Source organism: Buceros rhinoceros, unplaced genomic scaffold, assembly GCF_000710305.1.
Source record: "Buceros rhinoceros silvestris isolate BGI_N320 unplaced genomic scaffold, ASM71030v1 scaffold13656, whole genome shotgun sequence".
Lineage (NCBI taxonomy): Eukaryota > Metazoa > Chordata > Aves > Bucerotiformes > Bucerotidae > Buceros > Buceros rhinoceros.
The window spans coordinates 58,983-77,817 of NW_010415928.1; the positions used below are offsets into that span (position 1 = coordinate 58,983).

General features: G+C 50.3%; 1 protein-coding gene across 1 annotated transcript in view; it reads left to right on the forward strand.

The window, feature by feature from the left end:
- The window catches only part of LOC104494733 (exocyst complex component 4), a gene marked incomplete at its 5' end in the record, with an annotated part of 71,949 nt that overhangs the window by 40,708 nt on the left and 12,406 nt on the right, over positions 1 to 18,835 (forward strand). The window contains 2 exons of the mRNA XM_010137601.1: positions 282 to 460; positions 2,107 to 2,266. Coding sequence (XP_010135903.1) covers positions 282 to 460; positions 2,107 to 2,266 — 339 coding nt within the window. The remainder of the gene's footprint in view (positions 1 to 281; positions 461 to 2,106; positions 2,267 to 18,835) is intronic.

The window sequence follows — 18,835 nt, forward strand, 5'->3', positions numbered from 1 at the left end:
GGCTGAAGTTGGAGAATCCGGTGAAAGCACTTGGCCGCTTTACTGGGATGATGTAGGTCAGATCAGTTAAGGGAGGGTCTTTGCGTTCACCTCTCAAGATGAGACAATGTCAAGAGGAGGATGTGTTCAATGCAGACATAACCACCCAGTTCTTAACACTGTTGTTATTTTTTACTACCTTGAACGTGGGAAGGAAAACAAGACGACGACGCTTTGCATGCCCACCGGTATTTGAACACCAGGGTTGTTGCAGTGTAACATCTCTCTCTTCTGTCTCGCAGAGTTCATTGCTTCCACTACCTGATCCCGCTGGCTAAACAAGGGAACTACGCCATCGTGGCCAACGTGGAGAGCATGGACTATGACCCTCTTGTTGTCCGGCTCAACAAGGACATCAGCGCTATTGAGGAAGCCATGAGCGCCAGCCTCCAGCAGCACAAGTTCCAGTACATCTTTGAAGGTCAGGATTTACCATAAGAGTTTGGTTCTTACAAAATGATTCCTCATTCTCATCCCAAAGCTCAGCAGCATGCCTTTGGGGGGCAAGGCAGAGTGTGGGACCGTTGCTGCCTACAGCGGATGGAGAAGTGAGACCCACGCAAACACGGGGCGCTCAGAACCGTGTTGCCTCCACACATTTCTGCGGCTGTCTGCCCGGACTGGAGAAGCGGGCCCGTGCTGAGCAGGAAGGCAGTAAGATGATGTACGTGCAGGCCAGTTCTTCCTCGGGAAGCCGGAGGGCATGTGTGTGTATTACAAGCACAGCTCTATTATGGCGCAGTTCCTATGCGCAGTGTAGCCATTCCATTTCGAAAATTAAATTGAGAGAACATTAGCTCTTCTGATGTCTCATCTGTCGTGATTACCTTGGAGAATATAAATCACGTCTTGGTTCATCTCCCCTGTATTTATTTGTGACGCTGACGTGCAGTTCTCTTGCCTGCACGCCGGGGTACGCGTCCGTTTGCGTGGTCGTTGTTCAGAGTCGGGAGAAGGCAGGGACTGGAGATGTACCCATGGCCCAGTATGGGATGTCAGCAGGTGTAAAGGCTTTGCAAGGCTGTCTAGCCTTATTTTGGCCACTGCTTACTGGTCCTAGAGAAGGTTGTCAGTACCTCCATCCTTCCCCCCATACCCATGTAGCTACTGACGGGGCATTTTTTAATCGGATGTCTCTGAGCTGTGCGAATCCATAGCAAACTGAGGGATCACCCGCACGTTGTAGAGCTCCTCTTCCAGCTCAGGTCTACTGTGTCTGTTCGAGGAGAGTGAAGTGGCTGCAGACAGAGCCATGGGGACTCTTCACGTCTCAGTAAAGCATGAGGTTGAAATTCATAGGCGTGTTTTTCATGAAATGTAGGCACCTCTGAGGCCGTTTTGGTTTTTAGATACACCCCATCCTGGTTGCCGGTACGTGACTGTTATTTTCTTAATTCAGACTTTGAATTGACATCTAGTCTTAGACTGACCCGTGTACTGAGTGAATCAGGACGAGGGTTTTGCTGTTTGTAATGTGACATGAAGGGATACCTCACTCTGGGGCTGGCTGTGACTCCCAGCAGCTGGTTGTGTCCTTCAGCAGCAGAGGAAAGGTGGAGACATCATTCAGGTGCAAGCAACTGTTCAGGACTGATCAGAGAGAGGATGCACATCAAGAGCATCGGAATGCAGCTCATTTCTGCTCTCGTGGACCGAGTTTACCAGGGGAGAAGAACCCGCCTTGATGACAGATGAAAGTACGATCGTTTTGGAGGAGCAGTAGTGGGCCATTGCTCTGCCCAGACAGAAAGGGGGACTGAAAGGGACATTATGCAAAGCCTGATTATAAATCCAGAACTGCCCCAGAAACATCGATGGTGATGATAGTGCTGCTTCAAGTTTTCATGGTATTTTGGGACAGTTTTTTATTTTTACTGAAGAGGGAAACCTTGAGGAAAGGCCTTCTAAAATGCACAGGGAAGACACCGAGGGCTGTTTGCAGTGTTCTCTCCTGTTCCAGTTCACACGTACCACTTAGCAGTGCTTATTCATGGGTTTTATGATGTATTTTTCCACTAAATCTCTTCCTCCTGTGATTTTGTTGCTTGCTTTCCCCCACCCTTGCAGGTTTGGGCCACCTTATTTCCTGCATCCTTATCAACGGCGCCCACTACTTCAAGCGCATCAGCGAATCCGGCATCAAGAAAATGTGTAGGAACATCTTCATCCTCCAGCAAAACCTGACGAACATCACCATGTCACGGGAGGCTGACCTGGACTTTGCGAGGTGAGCAGAGAGCCCCGCGTCGTGTTTGTAGCTCTTTTGATGTCCACGCGTGCACAGGTAGCTCCTTCCAAAAGTTTTGCCACTCACGCGCGCAATTGGGTGGGTATCGTTGAACCCATCGAAGGGTTAATTGTCATGTTCCCATTGCGTCTTGTTGAGCAACATGCAGAGCAATGTGGATCACCTGAGCTCAGCACGAGCTGGAAGTGAAAGTGCCACCAAAGCGTCTGTGCGTGGGGCTTCCTGCAGGTGCGGTTCTGCTAAGACCAAAACCCAGGCAAGGAAAAGCTTCTGGGTGTAAATCTGGGGTGGATCTTAAACTGGGTGAGTCTGGGGCCTGGATTCATACCCAGATAAGTCATAATTCGGTTTGTTGAAAGCTTGATCTTTTAGCAACTCACAGGAGCAATGTGTGTGAACCTCAGGGATGCCAGATGCTGTCTCACTTCAAGTTCTGTTGCTCTTAAAATAGTGATAATAGCAAAATAAAACCAAAACTGGACGTGATAGGTGCCCGGCAAGTTTCTCACCCATCTTACTGCTTTATCCACAAAAGGGGGGTTGTTTGAGGAATGAGCATATGGGTAAAAGCAATCCCTGAACGGTGCACGTGGACTTGGGGTGCTGGCCACAAGTAGCTGTATTGGCTCATCTCTGGGGCAGCAGCGGGTTCAGCAACAGGCACGTGAGCCCGAGAAAAAGGCAAAGGAAGAGTCTGGAAGGTGCGAATTAAGGCATGTAGATCAAACAGCAGAGTTCTGGGATACGACCCACCACAAGCACTTGGTGTCATCATTTGGCCATTGCTCTTAGAGAGTGCATTAGGAGAGCAGCATGACTCCCTCAGACGAGGGAGAGGAGGGATGAGTGAGTGCCTCATTTACTTGGGCTCTCATATGGGGAATGAGCTCATTATTGAATTAGTTTCTTCATAATAACATTGACATGGAGAAGTTATGAACGCTGAGGCCTGGAGGAGGGGGGAAGAGAAAGATCCATTACTAACTCTCCAAGGAACAGAGTTCCCAAATTCAATCTTTCCTTCTCTAAATGATTTTTTTTTCCCTGATCTGTTGAAATGCTAAATAAATTAGCCCAGTTTTTTGGCAGGCAGAACAGAGCCTGAGCGTGTGCTGACAGCAACGGGCACCCGGGTAATGAAATGCTGACCAGGCGCTGCTGGAGGCTGGCACGGCACAGCTGGCCGTTTCCGGGAGAGGTCTTTGCGGTACGAGCAGCCGTGGAGCTCTGACTCGTAGTGCTGCACACTTTGAGGTGAAGTTTGAAGGGAAGGGTGAGGAGGTAACGTTCCCCACTCCCGATCTTGCTGGATGTGATATGCCAAACCAGCACTTGTCACAACATCAGGCACATACCAGCCCCTCTCATACCTGAGTTACATGGCAAATAGATTTTCTCCTGCGCCGTTGGAGCTGCTGGGTACCACCATCGAGAGCTGTGGAGCTCCAAAGAAACACCTGAGCTTCCTGCACAGCAGCATCAGCTGCTTTGTGGTCCCTGGGATGTGGAGTTCCTCCCATAATACCAATTCAAAACCATTCCTTTTTAGCTGCATCACTTCCCATTTTCTTTTGGGGCAGACTTCTGTGATCTAGAGAGTGTGTTTTATTCTCTTGGTCTTCAGATGACTCCTGAATGCTTATTATCCATTTTCCTTTTACATAAACAAGGCGTCTCGTGCGTGCAAGCCCTGCCCTGCTCCCCTGAACTTACAATTACCCGAGCACGTTCTCCTGTCACCCCAGGGACTCCAGTTACTGAGGTCTATTCAAACTGTGAAATAAACATAGCACTTCACCCCCAGAAAGCATAAAATACCATCAGTGTAGGACGCAGGTGGTTTGTACCTCCGGGATATCGCCCTTGCAGGACTCTGTAAATGCTCTGGGCTGTAGCTAACCATCAGCTTTGCCCTTTTGGAGACAAGAGAGCGAGTGGTTATTTCGTGTACGGGCGCAGTGGCAGAGCTGATGGAGAAATACTCTCTCACCTGGTAACTGGGGTAAATTCGGTTTGTTGGAAGCTCGATCTTTTAGCAACTCCCAGGAGCAACGTGTGTGAACCTCAGGGATGCCAGGTGCCGTCTCACTTCAAGTTCTGTTGCTTCTTCACTACTTCACTTCTCCATGGGGGATCATGACTGAATGGAAGAGATTTCTGAAGTGGGTCTAACTCAGCTTGGGATCCACTGCCCCATCTCTGGTCTGTGCATTTGCTCTTGTGCAAAATAATTCAACGTTTATTCTGATTTCTCGATTAGAAGTCGTGGGCTGCTTTGGTCGGGGAAAGACATAACAGCTTGGTTTTTCACACACACGATAAAACAGATTTTCTCAGGCAGTTAAGGAGCTCTTTGCTCTTCAGGTCGGATCTAAGCCTCACCTGAAGCCGACTGGCTCATGCTTCCCCTGGACAGTCAGCTCACTGCCCCTGTTTCTCCCTCGGCCTCCTGGTGTTTCTTTGTCTGTGAGATGTGACACTCGGGGTTCGAGAAGCAATCGGCCACGATTGACGATCAGCGCGTCACTCTTCGTGCGATCGCTCTTCATACGTTAATTCTGGAACAGGTCCCGTGGGGTCTTTTTCTGGAAGCGAATGCATTTAAAGTCCGATGTGCCATTCAAGGAAGGGCCAAAATGGTCACGCTTTTGACTTTGGGTTTGGTTTGGGATTTATTTTTCACTTTTGATATATTCTTGAAGCCTCAGAGAGCACTGGGCATCCCCTTTCTCTGACTTAGGCAGTAGAAACCTCAACCAGGGAAGCCGGAGGAGGAAGATCTTTCTCCTCTGAAGCCAAAATCACATGGAGGATTCACAACAAAACCTTCACCCACGAGGCTCTTGCCATTTTAGCCACTTGTTTTGAAAGATCTGTAACCTGCGGGTGACAACAGCGGGATTTGCTGCTTTGGGAGTAGTGCCACGGCAGGGGAAGTGTTGTTTCAAATTTGAGAGTTTTGCTTCGAGATTCTCAGTTCAGGGTAGAGCAGGGTAGAGGAACTCTCAGCAGAGCATCACAAAGCAGAGCCAGAGCACGTTCCCATGGGAAAATGATAAACCTGCCCGGTTCTGCGAGCTCTAGCAAGGAGTTTCTCCACCGACAAGGAGAAGGGGTGAACCAGGCTGGGTCTGGCTGCTGAGGTGTCACAAAAGAATTTGTAGGATTTGCTGCATTTCCTGCAAACATTAATAGGTTCTTCCCTCCTATGTGTGCTCAGTATCTCGGCCAGCAGAAATCAGTCGGTCATTAGGGCATCCGCTACTACGGTAAAGAAAAAGCCGTGTTTTCTTCCCACAGTAACGCCTAGGCATATCCTGCAAAGTCCAGGACTGAGCGTGAGTTCCAAGTAGCTCCAAATTTTGGAATTTTGAGACACAAAATCAGATTTATGGCATTAGAGGGATAAAACTCTGCTTCAGGCTTACCCTTAAATCAAATATGACTAACTCTTGGACGATCATCCAGCTTGGACTTTTCCAACAAAAATGATTGTATGATTCTTAGATGTTTATTTTTCATTGGGGGAAGAAAAGCTTTCTCTGATAAAACTGCCTTATTCTTGAAAGTTAATCAAGGTGGTTACCCGGGGAAGAGAGAGACCAGTGGTTAAATATGAACGTTTCATACAACACAGCGTCATTTTGACCTCTGAGATAAAGGTTTGTGAGAGGTGCTACTTGTTACTGGGTCTGAAAGTGTCCTTCATCCCTTCAGTCGTTTGCAGCATAGAAAAGCGGAGGTGTCTGTGCACCCAGGAGTTAGGCTGGAGGGAGGTTTCCCTGCTGCTGCCGTTCTAGTTAGCAGGTGCAGTGGCCGTCTGTCTGGTGGGAACCAGAAATCTCTTTTCCTGCTGCTGAAGATGTTACCAAGGCCCTTGGCTCTGACCATTCTTTCTAGGAGATGTGGCATCTACGTTGTCTCTGCCGGTGGATCCCGGCGGCTCCAGAGAAGGCATGGGGAGGAGCTGTCAGCATGCCATAGCTTGGCCGTGAATAATCCCTTGAAATGTAGTTAGACACTTGTGATCAGATCTATCGCAATACAAGGCTCCTTGAATTTTTATCGTTCACAACAGAGAACGACCTTTGCCTCCGCTCCCCGGCAGCACACAGCTGCTGCTCTGACCTGCGACACCCGTGAGGCTACGATGTGTGTGTCCTTGCTTATATTCTTACAGGCTCGTGGCAGACTGCTTCCCTCCACCCATACAGCCAGCTGTGGAGTCAGGAGAGAATGGAACCAGACCTCCTACTGGTTTCAAAGTGAGAACTGCCAAGGCGTTTGTAGGAGGCAGTTACGATTAACACCAGTTACCCTAAATGGGTCCTGGGAACGCACCCTTTACCCCTTCTTCATTTAGCTGGGTGTGGATGAAGGAGGATGCAGCTGGAGCTTGAGCTTTGCTTCAAACTGCTGCATCATTGGTTGCGTTGGATTCCAAGGACAAGGTGCTGAGATGTCTGCACAGGGCCACACAGTGTGATGGGAAGAGGCCATCGTGGGCTTGGGAAGCAGCAGACTCTGCTCCAGCACCGAATAAACACTATTTTTGATTGATTGTAGGTTTGAGTGAATCAGAAGCAGAGTGGATGTGGACCCTTCAAGTTTAGGACTAGCTCAGTCGGTGGCAAGAGGCAGAGGTGCCCTCGTGCTAGAATTTTCAGCACAAACACCCATGGAGGTGGCAGCGTTGTCCTGCCCAGCAGGAGAGTTGGAAAATACCACAGGGAACAATCTCTGAAGGGCAGCAGAAGGGTTTCAGAGGGTGCTTTATTTCAGGGCGCAGGTCTGGTTTGGATGCCCGGCATTCAGGGCTCCTCTCCTGCTCTGCCTGGCAGGCAGGGGACTCTTTTTTTTTTATTATTATTATAGAGGGGCAGAGAGATTTGTGCCTCTTGCCTAACTGGCAAGGCTGTCCCAGGCAGGAGGAATAAGCAATAACTTGCTGCCATCTACTGGGTGCTGCAGAGAGAAGGGGAAGCCAGTGTGCTTTAGGGATCCCTTAGACATCCTGGTGCTCTGAAAGAAGTCTTCTTCATTGCCAAATATGATTTCTCTTTCTGATTTTCTTGACAAATACAGAAACAGGCAGGCTGCCTTCGCTGCCTGGCTGCCCAGGTTGCCTGAGGATGTGGCTGGTCAAGGGAATCCTCCTTTGAGAGCTTTCTTGATGCTTGACTTGTGTGTGTTGAACCCCAGCTCCAACACATCCTGGCCTGGATCGCCTTCGTTGGTGGCAGACTGCTCTTCTGCTCTCAGGGCTCTCTGCAGCGCTCCTGTGATGCTCCTCTGCTGCCTCCTCTGTGGTTCAGAACTGGGTGAGGAAGTTCTGTCAGATGTTCTCCCTTGGGGCTGCGCTCAAGCCAGGAGAAAATGTGGGACAAGATCATTCAGTTTGAGTAAAACCCACGCTGGCTGATTGGACAGCGTGGGGTACCAGGCCCTGTAACTCGTGTCCTGCAGAGCACTGGGGAGATTCAAAAGCAGATGGACCAGCCCACTAGGGAGGATCCTGCAAGCTACCAGTGGGTGGGTTTGGTACCCTGGTGCAGACACGCTGCTCACTGACTCACACCCTCTTGACTCGGTGTTAGTGGGAAAAACTTAACTTGTCCATAAAAACTGTGAATGTATTCGCAAGAATTCTTCTCCCTCCGCTTTATAGCCCAAGGTCCTCAGTGCAGTGCGGGTGAAAGTCACCCTCGCTTTGCAGAAGGGATCCGAGGGAGACTCTTCCTGCAGAGGAGCCAGAAGCAGAACAGGCTCTGGAAGAAAAGCTGTTCTTTGCTGACAGCGTGGGAAAGGCGCGTTGCCTCCCTCACGATGCTGGACTCATGTTGTGTGTCTGCAGAGCATGCCCTCATTTTGGTTTTGCTGCTTTTAATTAACAAAGCTGCTTTAGTTTTCAATTAAGGACTCGGTTACAACAAAATCCGTATTTTCTTTCCCTTTCTTTTCTCTCTTGTTTTCTCCCCCCTGTAGTTTCCGCTGAGCTTTGATCTCAGTGCAGGTTTAATTAGCTGTAATTAGTGGTTTCACTGCATTAACCAAAAATCCCAACCACCAAGGATTAAAAAACGCCCCTCAGCTTGATGCCCCCTCCCTCCTCTTCCTCCTTTTGCTTCCCCCCGTGTGCTTTGGGGAACCCGTACGGTCCTTCACCAGACGGGTGCTGCTGGGTGATGCCTCGTGCATCCCAAGCAACTGCCCGGTTACGGACTCATTAAAACTCCGCTGGAGCAAACCACCCATCCGTGTAGTTTAATTTCCAGTTACATCTGCAGCTGCCACGAGTTTTAGTGGGACGTCAATGTCTGAGTTCACAACGTTTCATAGAGCGTTTCTTGGGCTTTCTGACCGCTCTCTGCATTATGGTAGGTTCACAGCAAGGTGCCTGCTTGAGACTACCCAAACCTTCAGCTTCTACAGTCCTGCATGAGCTTCTGGAAGCCCTAGCATGGTCATGACCTTTGCTGGAGCTGCCCAGCTCCTCAGCACAGAAGCAAGAGGGGGTTTTTGAAGAGGAGACCGATCTGGGAAACCGAACTCACTGGTCCGCTCATCTCCATGGAGGAGTATGCCGTGTAGTTCATTTGGTTGATCACAACCGAGCAGGGAGAAACCAAAGAGCTCATTGAGTCGGTGAAGTAAGAGCAGTGCTGAGAATCAGGTCTCCTGTCAAGATAGCCACTCGACACTTCAACACCAGGTCCTACCAACCATTCGTGTGCTGGAAAAGGTCTCAGTGCCTCTGACCAGCTCAAAAGCTTTATGGCGTCTCTGCCGATGGCAGGGGGGTGGAACTGGATGATCTTTAAAGTCCTTCCAACCCAAACCATTCTGTGATTCTATGATATTTATGGAGACAACACTGGAGAATGAAGTATTCCCAGATAGTTCACCTTGATGCCCAAGACTGGAGATCTGAGGTGGTTCCCAGCTCACTGTGGGTCAAGCATTCCTACTGAGCCCGTCTGTGCCCAAACTAGCTGGTTTCAGACTCATGCATACACTCCATCTCCTTGCAGGGTTGGGAAACAAAAGGTTCTCCTTGTCCTTTCCTCAGTTCTCCAGGATAAAAGATGTTAGTGAAGTTCAGACCTAAGCTTTACCTCCATGGTGTTGAGTGCTCTGGCCGCTCTTCAGTCACCTGGGTCCTTTCAGCCCTGTCCCTTTCTGCAGGATCAGTACACCCCAAGGAGGTCAGTTAAACCAGCTGCTGGAAGGGCTTTGTCTCTCCTACCTTTGGACATCCCGATGGACATCGGATGGGAGTAGACCCAAACGCTCCTGGTTTGGGCAGGTTTGAAGTGCTCCCTAGAGCAGCACTTGGTGTTTAATCTGCCTCATCTGGAAAATGACCTCCAAAACGATGTTTTGTCTATATTTTATTTACTACACAATAACACATGGCCAGCACGTACCAAAAGACCTGCAGCTCTTGCCGTCATCGGGGAGGAAAGCAGCATCCAGCTGCGAAGGCTTGGTGGGAATTCGGGACTGTGCTTGCACGCGATGCCAGCGCCTCGGCAGACACCACCTCCCTCTTGTCGTCCTTTGCACAGCGGGCTCTGATGCGACGCAGTAAATGAGAGCGGGGAGACGCTCCAGCTTAGGGGGAAGGGCTACGTTTTGTTCTTCGCATCAGCTTTTTCTCTTTTTTGGCAGGATCAGCTCCCCGGTCTGGTTCACAGCAGGCCCCGCAGACAGCTGTGCTGGCACAGCCGAAGGAGAGGGAACAAACGAGGAAATGAGCTGTAAGGCTCTGGAATGATCATGTTCCTGAAAATGGAACTCCATCTTAAATTGCGCTAAGACGTCAGGGGTGAAGGAGGGAATTGCTGGAGGTGGGAGCAGAGGGGAGGCAGGAGGAGAAGTCACTGCTCTTCCCGCATCATCTTTGAGCCATTTGGCCTCACTCCAGCCCGAGGATGCACAACTTTTGGTCTCACGTTGGCTGAGTAGCAGGTTTCTCACCCATCGCGTGTGTCTGGGTAACGCCTGGCTGCTGCTGACTCTCCGTGAGAGGGAAGAACTCCAAAACGCCCCCATGTGCCGTACCAGATGTGCGGCGGCAGCGAGCCTGGCTGGGGGGGGGATGACATTTCTCCTGTGTGTCCTTAAGTAATTTCTGCATAATGAGAGCACTTGAGCACGAGAAGATGGAGAGAAAGTGGCTGAACCAGCGGGTAACGGCAGCACGTCACTGCCCTTCCTTTGGTGACTGCCTGGGTGACAAAGCCCTCAAGGAGCGGGGTTTGCTGGCTTTGGAACTGAAACACCCACCAGGCATTTCGCAGACACGTGGGCCGTGGCAGTCCAAAGAACACGCACTGGAGTCTGACAAAGTGTTGAAGCCTGAGTTTAACTTTCAGATACGTGCATCGAACCGATGAACACGTGGTCTATAACTAGAGGTCCACCACGGTCACAGCTCCGTCAGAGCTGGCTGCCCTCCGTTCCCTTACAGCACGTCGTGAGAAGGGAGCACGATTAGAGTGCGATTTTCTGAATGGGTTTGAATTTTCTTTGAAGTGAGATGAAGGGCCTCCTAGGAGCGCCTGTTGCTTTCTCACAAGAGTGGGGGAGCAGAGGTGACCTGCTCAGGTGGAGTTACCCATGGCAGATGTCTATCGCTAGGCAAGATGAGCCCTCCTTGGCGGGTGACCCACCTCAGGAGGTGACTTTGCAGGTGGGTAGATCAATCTGTAAGTGCCCCCAACAGGTTTTTACAGCCAATAGCAGCCCCGTAGTAACTGGATTAGGGGGCTGAATTCACTCGGCAGTTCCTACAGCCCTCACGTCCGAACACGCTGCCATGTGTGCAATCCCTTAGCATCCACTCTTCATCAGGGTCCCTCCATGTAGCAGAGGAAGCATCTCAAAATACCATTCGCTACTGGAAGGCGCCAGTCCTGCCCGAGCTTAACACCGTCGACTCAACGGTTTATTTTGATCAGCCATTTCATCTTTTCCCGGGGGCGCTTTTAATCTTCGCACTGTAACCTTTAAAAATACAGGTTTTAGTGGCCGCTGTAATGATTTTCATTGCCGGGATGTGGATGTCTGAGTTGCTCTGAGTAAAGAGATTAATTCAATTTTTCTAAACTGGAAATGGACTGAAAAACTGAGAGGCTTCATTGACTTTCTTCGCTTGGTTCTTGTTGTATTAGTGAGACAATCAATGGAGGTGAACTTCTCAGCCAGCAGAAAGCAGCATGCACATGTCCAGGGACACCAGCTCAGGAAGATGGGAATAAAGAGTTTGAAGAGGTATTTTTGGCCGTTACTCTTGGCCAGAGCACATTCCTACTGCTGCGTGAAGAACGCCAGGATATATTCTCCCGGAAATGAATTACAAACAAATTCCTCATTTATCCCGGAGGTGACAGTCTTCTGCTGATATGTGCTTTCTTGAGACTAATAACCGCTGAATGTCAGTGGGAAGAAAATCAAAGTAATTACTTTGTGTTCCCAAGCTCCTTATTTGTGTAGGTGCATGTGTGTTTATCTCTCTCTGTCATGCTGCATTGCTAATGGTAATTACAGTGAAGGGATTTTTCTTGTTAGAAGTTTTCTTCTTCATTTCTACCTTTAGTGACTTTGGCCTCCGTGACGATACTTGGCCACTGACCGGTTACTTGTAGAACTGGAGTTGCTTTAATATAAGGTCTAAGTTCAGGAAACTCTGCCTGAAAAACTCAGCTCGAATTGGGTCGTTTTGTTTATCCAGGTCTGAGGTACGTAGGGTGAGTGTTGGCTTTCTTTGCAGACCAGGTTTTGAAAGCACGTCCTGTGGGTGTGAGTCCTGGTCTTCACTGTCATCATGATAGTGGTTCTGCCATCACAGAGCACTGGTCAATATTTGCTTTATTTGATTACGCAGAATTAGGTATGCAGGTGATCTTAGCAAAAGAAGTGGAGCAAAACCAAGTTGTACGTTGTCGTCAGCGGCGTGGTGGGTGCTCACCACGTGCTTGTGGCTCCCTGGTAAACCAGCGCTATCCGTGGCTCAACGGGTGGGCCAAGGAGTTCTCCAGATTTCCAGCCTTGGGTGTCCACCCCACCCAGGGGAGGCTTCAGTCTCTCCCTGCACTTCATTTTTTGCATGAAACATGAAATATGTGGGCTGGAAAGGGGCTACAGGGCTTTCCCAGCAGTTCCTCGTGCTCCACAGTCCGCAGACCAGGTCTCAGCCTGGATCAGGGACCAAAACCACAGCCCCACCACAGTGTCCAGAAACTGCCCAGGTTAGTATAGCCTTTCTTATCTCATAGAAGTGTGACGATGGATGTGAAAGCTCATTTCCAGGTCCATGTAAAGCAGAAACCACAATATACCACTGACTCCTGCCGTGAAGGGTGTAGGCGGAGCTTTGTGTGCTCAGAGAGCAGCTTTATTTGTTTGCTTCCTTTAAAAATGCCGTAGGAACCTTAGCTGTCCTTTTCTCTCAGTCGAGTCCAAGGAGCTTCTCCTGCCTTCCTTTGATCCCCTGCGCTTCCACAGCTTCAGGCTGTGGAAATCACATCAAGCCTAACACGAGGTGTTGGGCTGCAACCACGACTGCACTGGAGACACTGAGGCAGCAGCGTGCAGGGCTGGAAATGGAGATCTGAGCAGACCGGTTGAAGGTGTCCCCGAAAGACTGATGTGGTGGCTGCTGGAGACACAGCAGCCGGAGTGTGAAGGCAGGAAGCATGGAAGATGGTTGGTAGTAATGGTCTCACTAAAAGGTTACAACCTTGAAATGGATCCTAAATGTCCTGACGGACCCCAGGTCTCCGAAGCGACCTGGTAGAGATCCAAAAACCCTGGAAGAACGTTCTGTGCTTCACAGTTCTAAGGGGCAGCGGTTGATTTTGGACAGGCAGGATAGTGCCGAAATGGAGAGCAGTGCCCTCCTCCATCCCCTGTTAAGGGCAACAGCCTTCTCCGTTCCCGTGGCGCCACAGCACACCTCCCTGGTATCTCCTGGTGTCCTGCCTCTCACGTGGTTGGTGAGTGGCTGTCCGTCAGTCGGCGCGGCTGCCACCTCTGCGTGCAGCTGGCAGAGCGGCCCGGCTCTCCTGCAGAGCAAACACACGCTGGTTTCTAATTCAAAATACGAGCAGGTGGCCTTTAAAAAGGAGGAGTGGGCATTCCGGCAGCTCTCCCTCCAGGAATTCGGGAGGCCAGCGAAGATCGGGAGGGCTGGTGGCAGAGATTTCTGTGGTGGAAAGAGACGGAAAAGGGATGGAGAGGGACCTTTAACCCTAGAACCTGTGTACCGAGGAGGGCTCGAGGAGAGGAGTGGTCAAGGTTCTCTGCGCCCTCGTGGGAGGCCACGAGCGTGTTTTTGTACCTGTGGCTGTGCAAGAACATCTCTAGCTGGATTTCTTTATGTATTTAAATCTCAGCTCAGCCTTTAGTTACTTTTTATGACCGTTGTGTTTTGTGTCCAGGGAGGGGTGGGGAAGAAGAGGGAGCTCAGTTGGTTTTGCTTTTAGTTTAAGAGGTTTTTGTCCTCTACAGTAGCCGAGTGTGGTGCCTACCAGCACAAGGAACGGGCTTCAGTGGATCGTCTGCTCTCTTTGGAGCAAGGTCCTCCATGCCCACCTGTGAGCCCTAAGAGCTGGCCGGTGTTAGAGGGAAGCTTCGCCAAGGGGAGCTGGAACGGATGGGAGGAAGGTGGCATTTAAATGCAGTTCAATTTGCCAACAAGACGGACATGTAACAAGGAAATCCTCAATTATGTCTCATAGTTCCTAAAGAGTCAAATAACATAGCGGAGAGTGGAGGTGTCTCTGCCATCTAGCCGTGGACTGCCTTGATTGACACTGTTCAAACAAGGCTGAAATTTGGCCCCAGACTCCAGATTGAGCCGAACAAACACCCAGAGTCATCCCACGGGAACAGACACCCCCGGGAGCGTATGCAAATGTGAACTCCATATCTAAGCTCTCACGTAACCTGCTTGGAGCTGCTATTTGATCAAGAAATTGCTTTCTGCTCCCGTGCTTAAAGGTGAGCTCTGCCTGTGCTGAGTTCGTGTGCCGAAGGTGTGGCAGCCTGCTGGGAGCTTCTGCTTAAACGCACAGCAAACAGAGCTGTCAGAGGAAGGGCAGGGGGGTGGAGACGGGGAGTTGGCCTGGCGCAAAATAAAGTCGCAGAGAAAGGGGGAACCGTCGCTGTGTGAAGAACAACCATCCCAGGCATTCGTCTGCAGCTGCAATAAAGGTAAATATTGGATTGTCAGCTCCAAATGCGTCTGTATTGCCTCGCTCCAGCCTGCAAATGGAAGCAATTAGAAAAGCGTCTTGCCTTTTTCACAGTAGGCTGCGTGTTGCTAGCACAAGCCCCACAGACAGGAAGACACATGCAAGTCCGTAAGTAGCAGATTGGTTTACCCTGTCAGTCAGATCTCATTAGAAACTGCAATGCATCACACGCGGTTATCTGCGAGGAAATAACCGATATCGGGGCTGCGCGAGGCGTTCCGAAGAGTCACGGCTCATCACTTCTCCAGGCACTGAAGCCGTATCTTTCGCAGAGGTCTCTTTCTTAATTAGACGGAGGTGGCGAGCGGAGCGTTTCAACCTGCTGGTGCAATGACATCGGAGAGTCAGAAAGGTTTCACTACGAGCCCACGGGGCACAGCTGCTGGGGTGTAAAACATCAGTGCTGGGACACAGGGGTGACAGGTGAGGACCTGGCCAGCCCTGGGAATGGTGCTTGCAAGGTCACAGTTGAGGACAGGAGAGAGGAAAGAGGAGCAGGGGGTAGCAGTGGCCCAGGGCCAGTTCCTGCTAGTCTCTAGGAGGGAAGAGGGACAATGAGCAAAGGGCAGGACCCAACTGAGAGGACCAAGAGGGTCAAGCCATGACAGGGTGTTAGGGCAGAGCAAGATATCACGAGTAGGGACCAGGGCAGGTGTAACACAGGAGCGTACAGCAGAGCAGGCCCGTAAGTCATGTGTGGAAATCTCTCCACAGCCAGGAGCCCCGAGATGCGTAACGTGAACCTGTGGAGGTAAGAGCACTCCTCAGGGTGTCTCAGGGGTATCCCTTTGGCTCAGCAAGTCCCCTGTAGCTGGGAGCGTGACCTGGAGAAACGTCACTGACCTGCTCCTCTCTGGGCAGTTGCTGTTGGCCACATTCAGCACAGCGGGACACCAGGACATGGACTTTTGGTGGACCGTGGTGTGGCCTGGTCAACCATTCTTGGGTCGTGTGGCAGCTCCCTGGGTGCTTGTCTTCTACTGCAGGGAGGAGCAGACCCCAGGATACCTGCAGCCAGCAGCCCTGTGCCAACATGTTCCAACATACATGCTCATCACACGCCTAAGCACACATGCTCACCGCGCCACACACTCCAGGCGTGGCAGCCACCCTCAGCTGCGTCAGGACTGAACACAGCTCAAGGACCTTAGCTTGGCTGTGCCCGCCATGGCTCCAGCTCAGCCCAGCCTTTGCTCAGGGTCTGTCCGTCTTGGAGAAGCAGACTGACACGCTGAAGTGGCTGAACTGCTTCTGCTGCTTAAAAGCTGGCTGGAGAAGCTCTCTGAGCCCGCCTGGAGCAGGCTCAGTTCCCAGATTTACCAGGGACTTGCTCAGGGCGTGACTCACTTTCCTAAATGTGGTGCCCTTTGAAAGACCCGTGGATAGCGTCGGTATGGGAGCAAGGCTGGCAGGTGTGACGCGGTTACAGAAGACCCAAACCCCTTCTGAAATGGTTGCACTAGACACCAGTCTTTAGGCAGATACGTTCCTCCATTTCCCTCTGCAGTTAATTTCTCTCTAACCAGCAAGATCCTTAATTGTTCACTTTTGGTTATTTGGGAGGTTTGGCTAACTCGGGGCTCGTTAGTAAGTGAGTCCTTCTGTTGCTAAGCCCCGTGTCTTTATTGGTGTCCCCAAAGAAGGGTTTCCGCCAGCTGCATTGCACAAACCGGTCGGTGTGTTCCTCTTGGTGAAGATTGGGGCGTGGGGATGTGCAGGTCATTCCAGGTGATGGGTCATTCTTGGCTGATCTGTCAAACTCGTAGCTACCGCATGGTATCATCAAGATTTCTTTTCCTGCGTCACATACTCTATTTGGGTTGGCCAAAGAAAGGTCAGAGATTGTTGTTCCATGTTCCAGATGCTGAGAGCTGGGGCTGATGCAAAGGTCTTTGCTAACTGGGGCACCTGGGAACCTTCCTTTCTCACTGGTGCTGAAACGTTGATGATTAGGGTGGTGATTTGCCCTCATGCCAGGGAATATTCTCACCTCCGGCTGATTACCTATGCCTTCCTCTAGACCAAGGGACCACCGATCGGTACTCAAAGGAGCCACAGCCCCTGTCAGAGAGGAGACCACCGATGAGCCCATCTCCTCGCTCCGGCATCTGAGCCAATTCTTGCAGGCTCCATGCAGCCAGTTGCTTCTCATGGGAACACGTTGCCATTCAGCAGTTGCTGACCCATGGAGGAACAGCTCCACATTATCTTCATTTACTCCCTCCTCCCCTTTCTTCCCTCTTCAAGCTCATGTCTGTTTTTCACTGTGAGCTTTCCCAGAAAAGGTAGTGTCCATCTGAGCTGGGTTTTGGATGCGAAGATGTGATTGTCACAATTACCCTCTGACTTCCATCTCTGAATGAGTTAAAAATGATGCCCCAGAAGAAAGCTGTGATTTTCTTGCAGCTAAATCAGTAAAAAACTGAGTAAACCGAGAGATGGTTCTTCACCTTCAGAAGTCGACTGGCTGCAGGGCACAGAAGCACGGTCTGAATGGGGAATGCAGATCAGGCGATTCCTGTCTATCCAAGGTGGATCCTCTGGTGCGGCTGGCATTAAAAATTCTGACTCAAATGCAGGAAACATGGAGTTAAGGAGGTGAATTATTGATGGAGCGCAAGTATTACCATATCTGACAGATGGAGACTGTCTGAGAACATTTTGCAGAGTGGCATCTGCACCATGCCTGATTGGCGTCCCTGAACTTTCGCACATCAGATGTAGAATATCAACACACAAACTCTGATGTAGCAATTAAATCTGTCCCGTAACGAACCTGGGCTTTGGAGCCAAGAGGAATCCGTACGCTCAGGTGAAGACCAAGAAGTTCTGTTCTTGTGTTTTAGGAAGCTATTAAAATAATTTCATCAGACCAATGCATTTGAATACACGCATGTGATGTCAACACACCCCTATCGCTTCCAGGAAATGGTCTGTAAAGCGTGATCTCTTACTCGGGTTTGATTGACGGCTGTAAAGCTCGTCTTGTTTTTTATCCAATTCCAGATCTGAAATCAAATCATGTAGAAAAGAGATGAAATTCAGATGACGTCTCACGTCACCCAGGTGCGTTAACATCCAAAGCCAAAGCCAGTCTCTCAAGTGCATACAGAAGTCATACATCAGACACGTGTTCCACGCCGTCACGGGTGCAAAAACAAAGGGAAGAAGCAAAGAGGTGCAAATAATAGCAAGATCGATGCTTTCATGAAGAACAGCTTGTATTAGGAAGAAGCAATATGTAAAATATGTCGTTTTTAATAAGATGCAGTGCCTGCGTATTCCAGGTTGTTTTCTGAAGCCCAGCGCAGCTCGATAACTGATGGTGTTTTTTGGCCATCTGCTAAGTGCCTGGTGCGCTGTGTGAAGTGCATCTTCCTTCGCTCGCAGCGTGCAAACGGGCAGGTTCTGAGTCCCTGGGAAAATGGGCTTTCTGTCCCTGGAGAAGGTTCAAGGGTGGGCACCGGCGGGGAAGCTGGCCCTGGGAGGTCACTCCGAGGGCATCAGCTTGGGGATGGTGTCGCTGGGTGGTAGCCAGCCTGTTGCACACACAAGGGACTTCACTCTGACTCCTTAATCTCAACGGACCTTCCTTTTCTTAACCGCAAGCAGCCTGCTGAAAAAATGGAGAAGTTCACAGGATCAGTTTGGTTGGGAAAACCTTTACGGCCATCACCAAGTCCATGGTGTCTCTGAAGTCCTTTGAGATGTACAAATAGGAATTGAAAGAGGAGGTCAATAAATTAACACCAAAACCACAGGTTACTCTGATAGTCTGGAGATTTTTTACAATTAGAAGATGCGTTTCTGGAAGGAGATTAAAAATAGCAGTTCAGAGCAATTTCTCTGCTTTTGGTGGCTGTGAACTACTCCATCGGGTTAGAGTCAGCGCTGGGATTCTCTTCTCACTCCATAGGGACCAGCGTTGTTTCCAAGGAGCCACTGCCCCAGGGTCTGTCTGGGGTTTGCAGGCTGTTCGTGAGGAACGGTGAGCGAAGGGATGTATCTTCGAGATGCTCCAGCAGTAAGACGAGCAGACCTGTTTCTTCTGTGCAGCGGAGAATGGAGATAGAAGCCACATCGAGGCTGTGGGCCTTGTCCTGCACCGACGTTGCTGTGGTGATGGTTTCGGTTTAAGTGCTCAGAGTTTGTGCTGCCTGGCAAAAAATATTGTAGTGCAGGTCTGTTGGCTAAAAAAGTTGAGATGATTGGATAAAATTTCACCAGGAATGTCCAGAAGAGGCCACAGTTGTGCTGCACACAGCGGTGTTGGTGCTTGCTCTGGGTT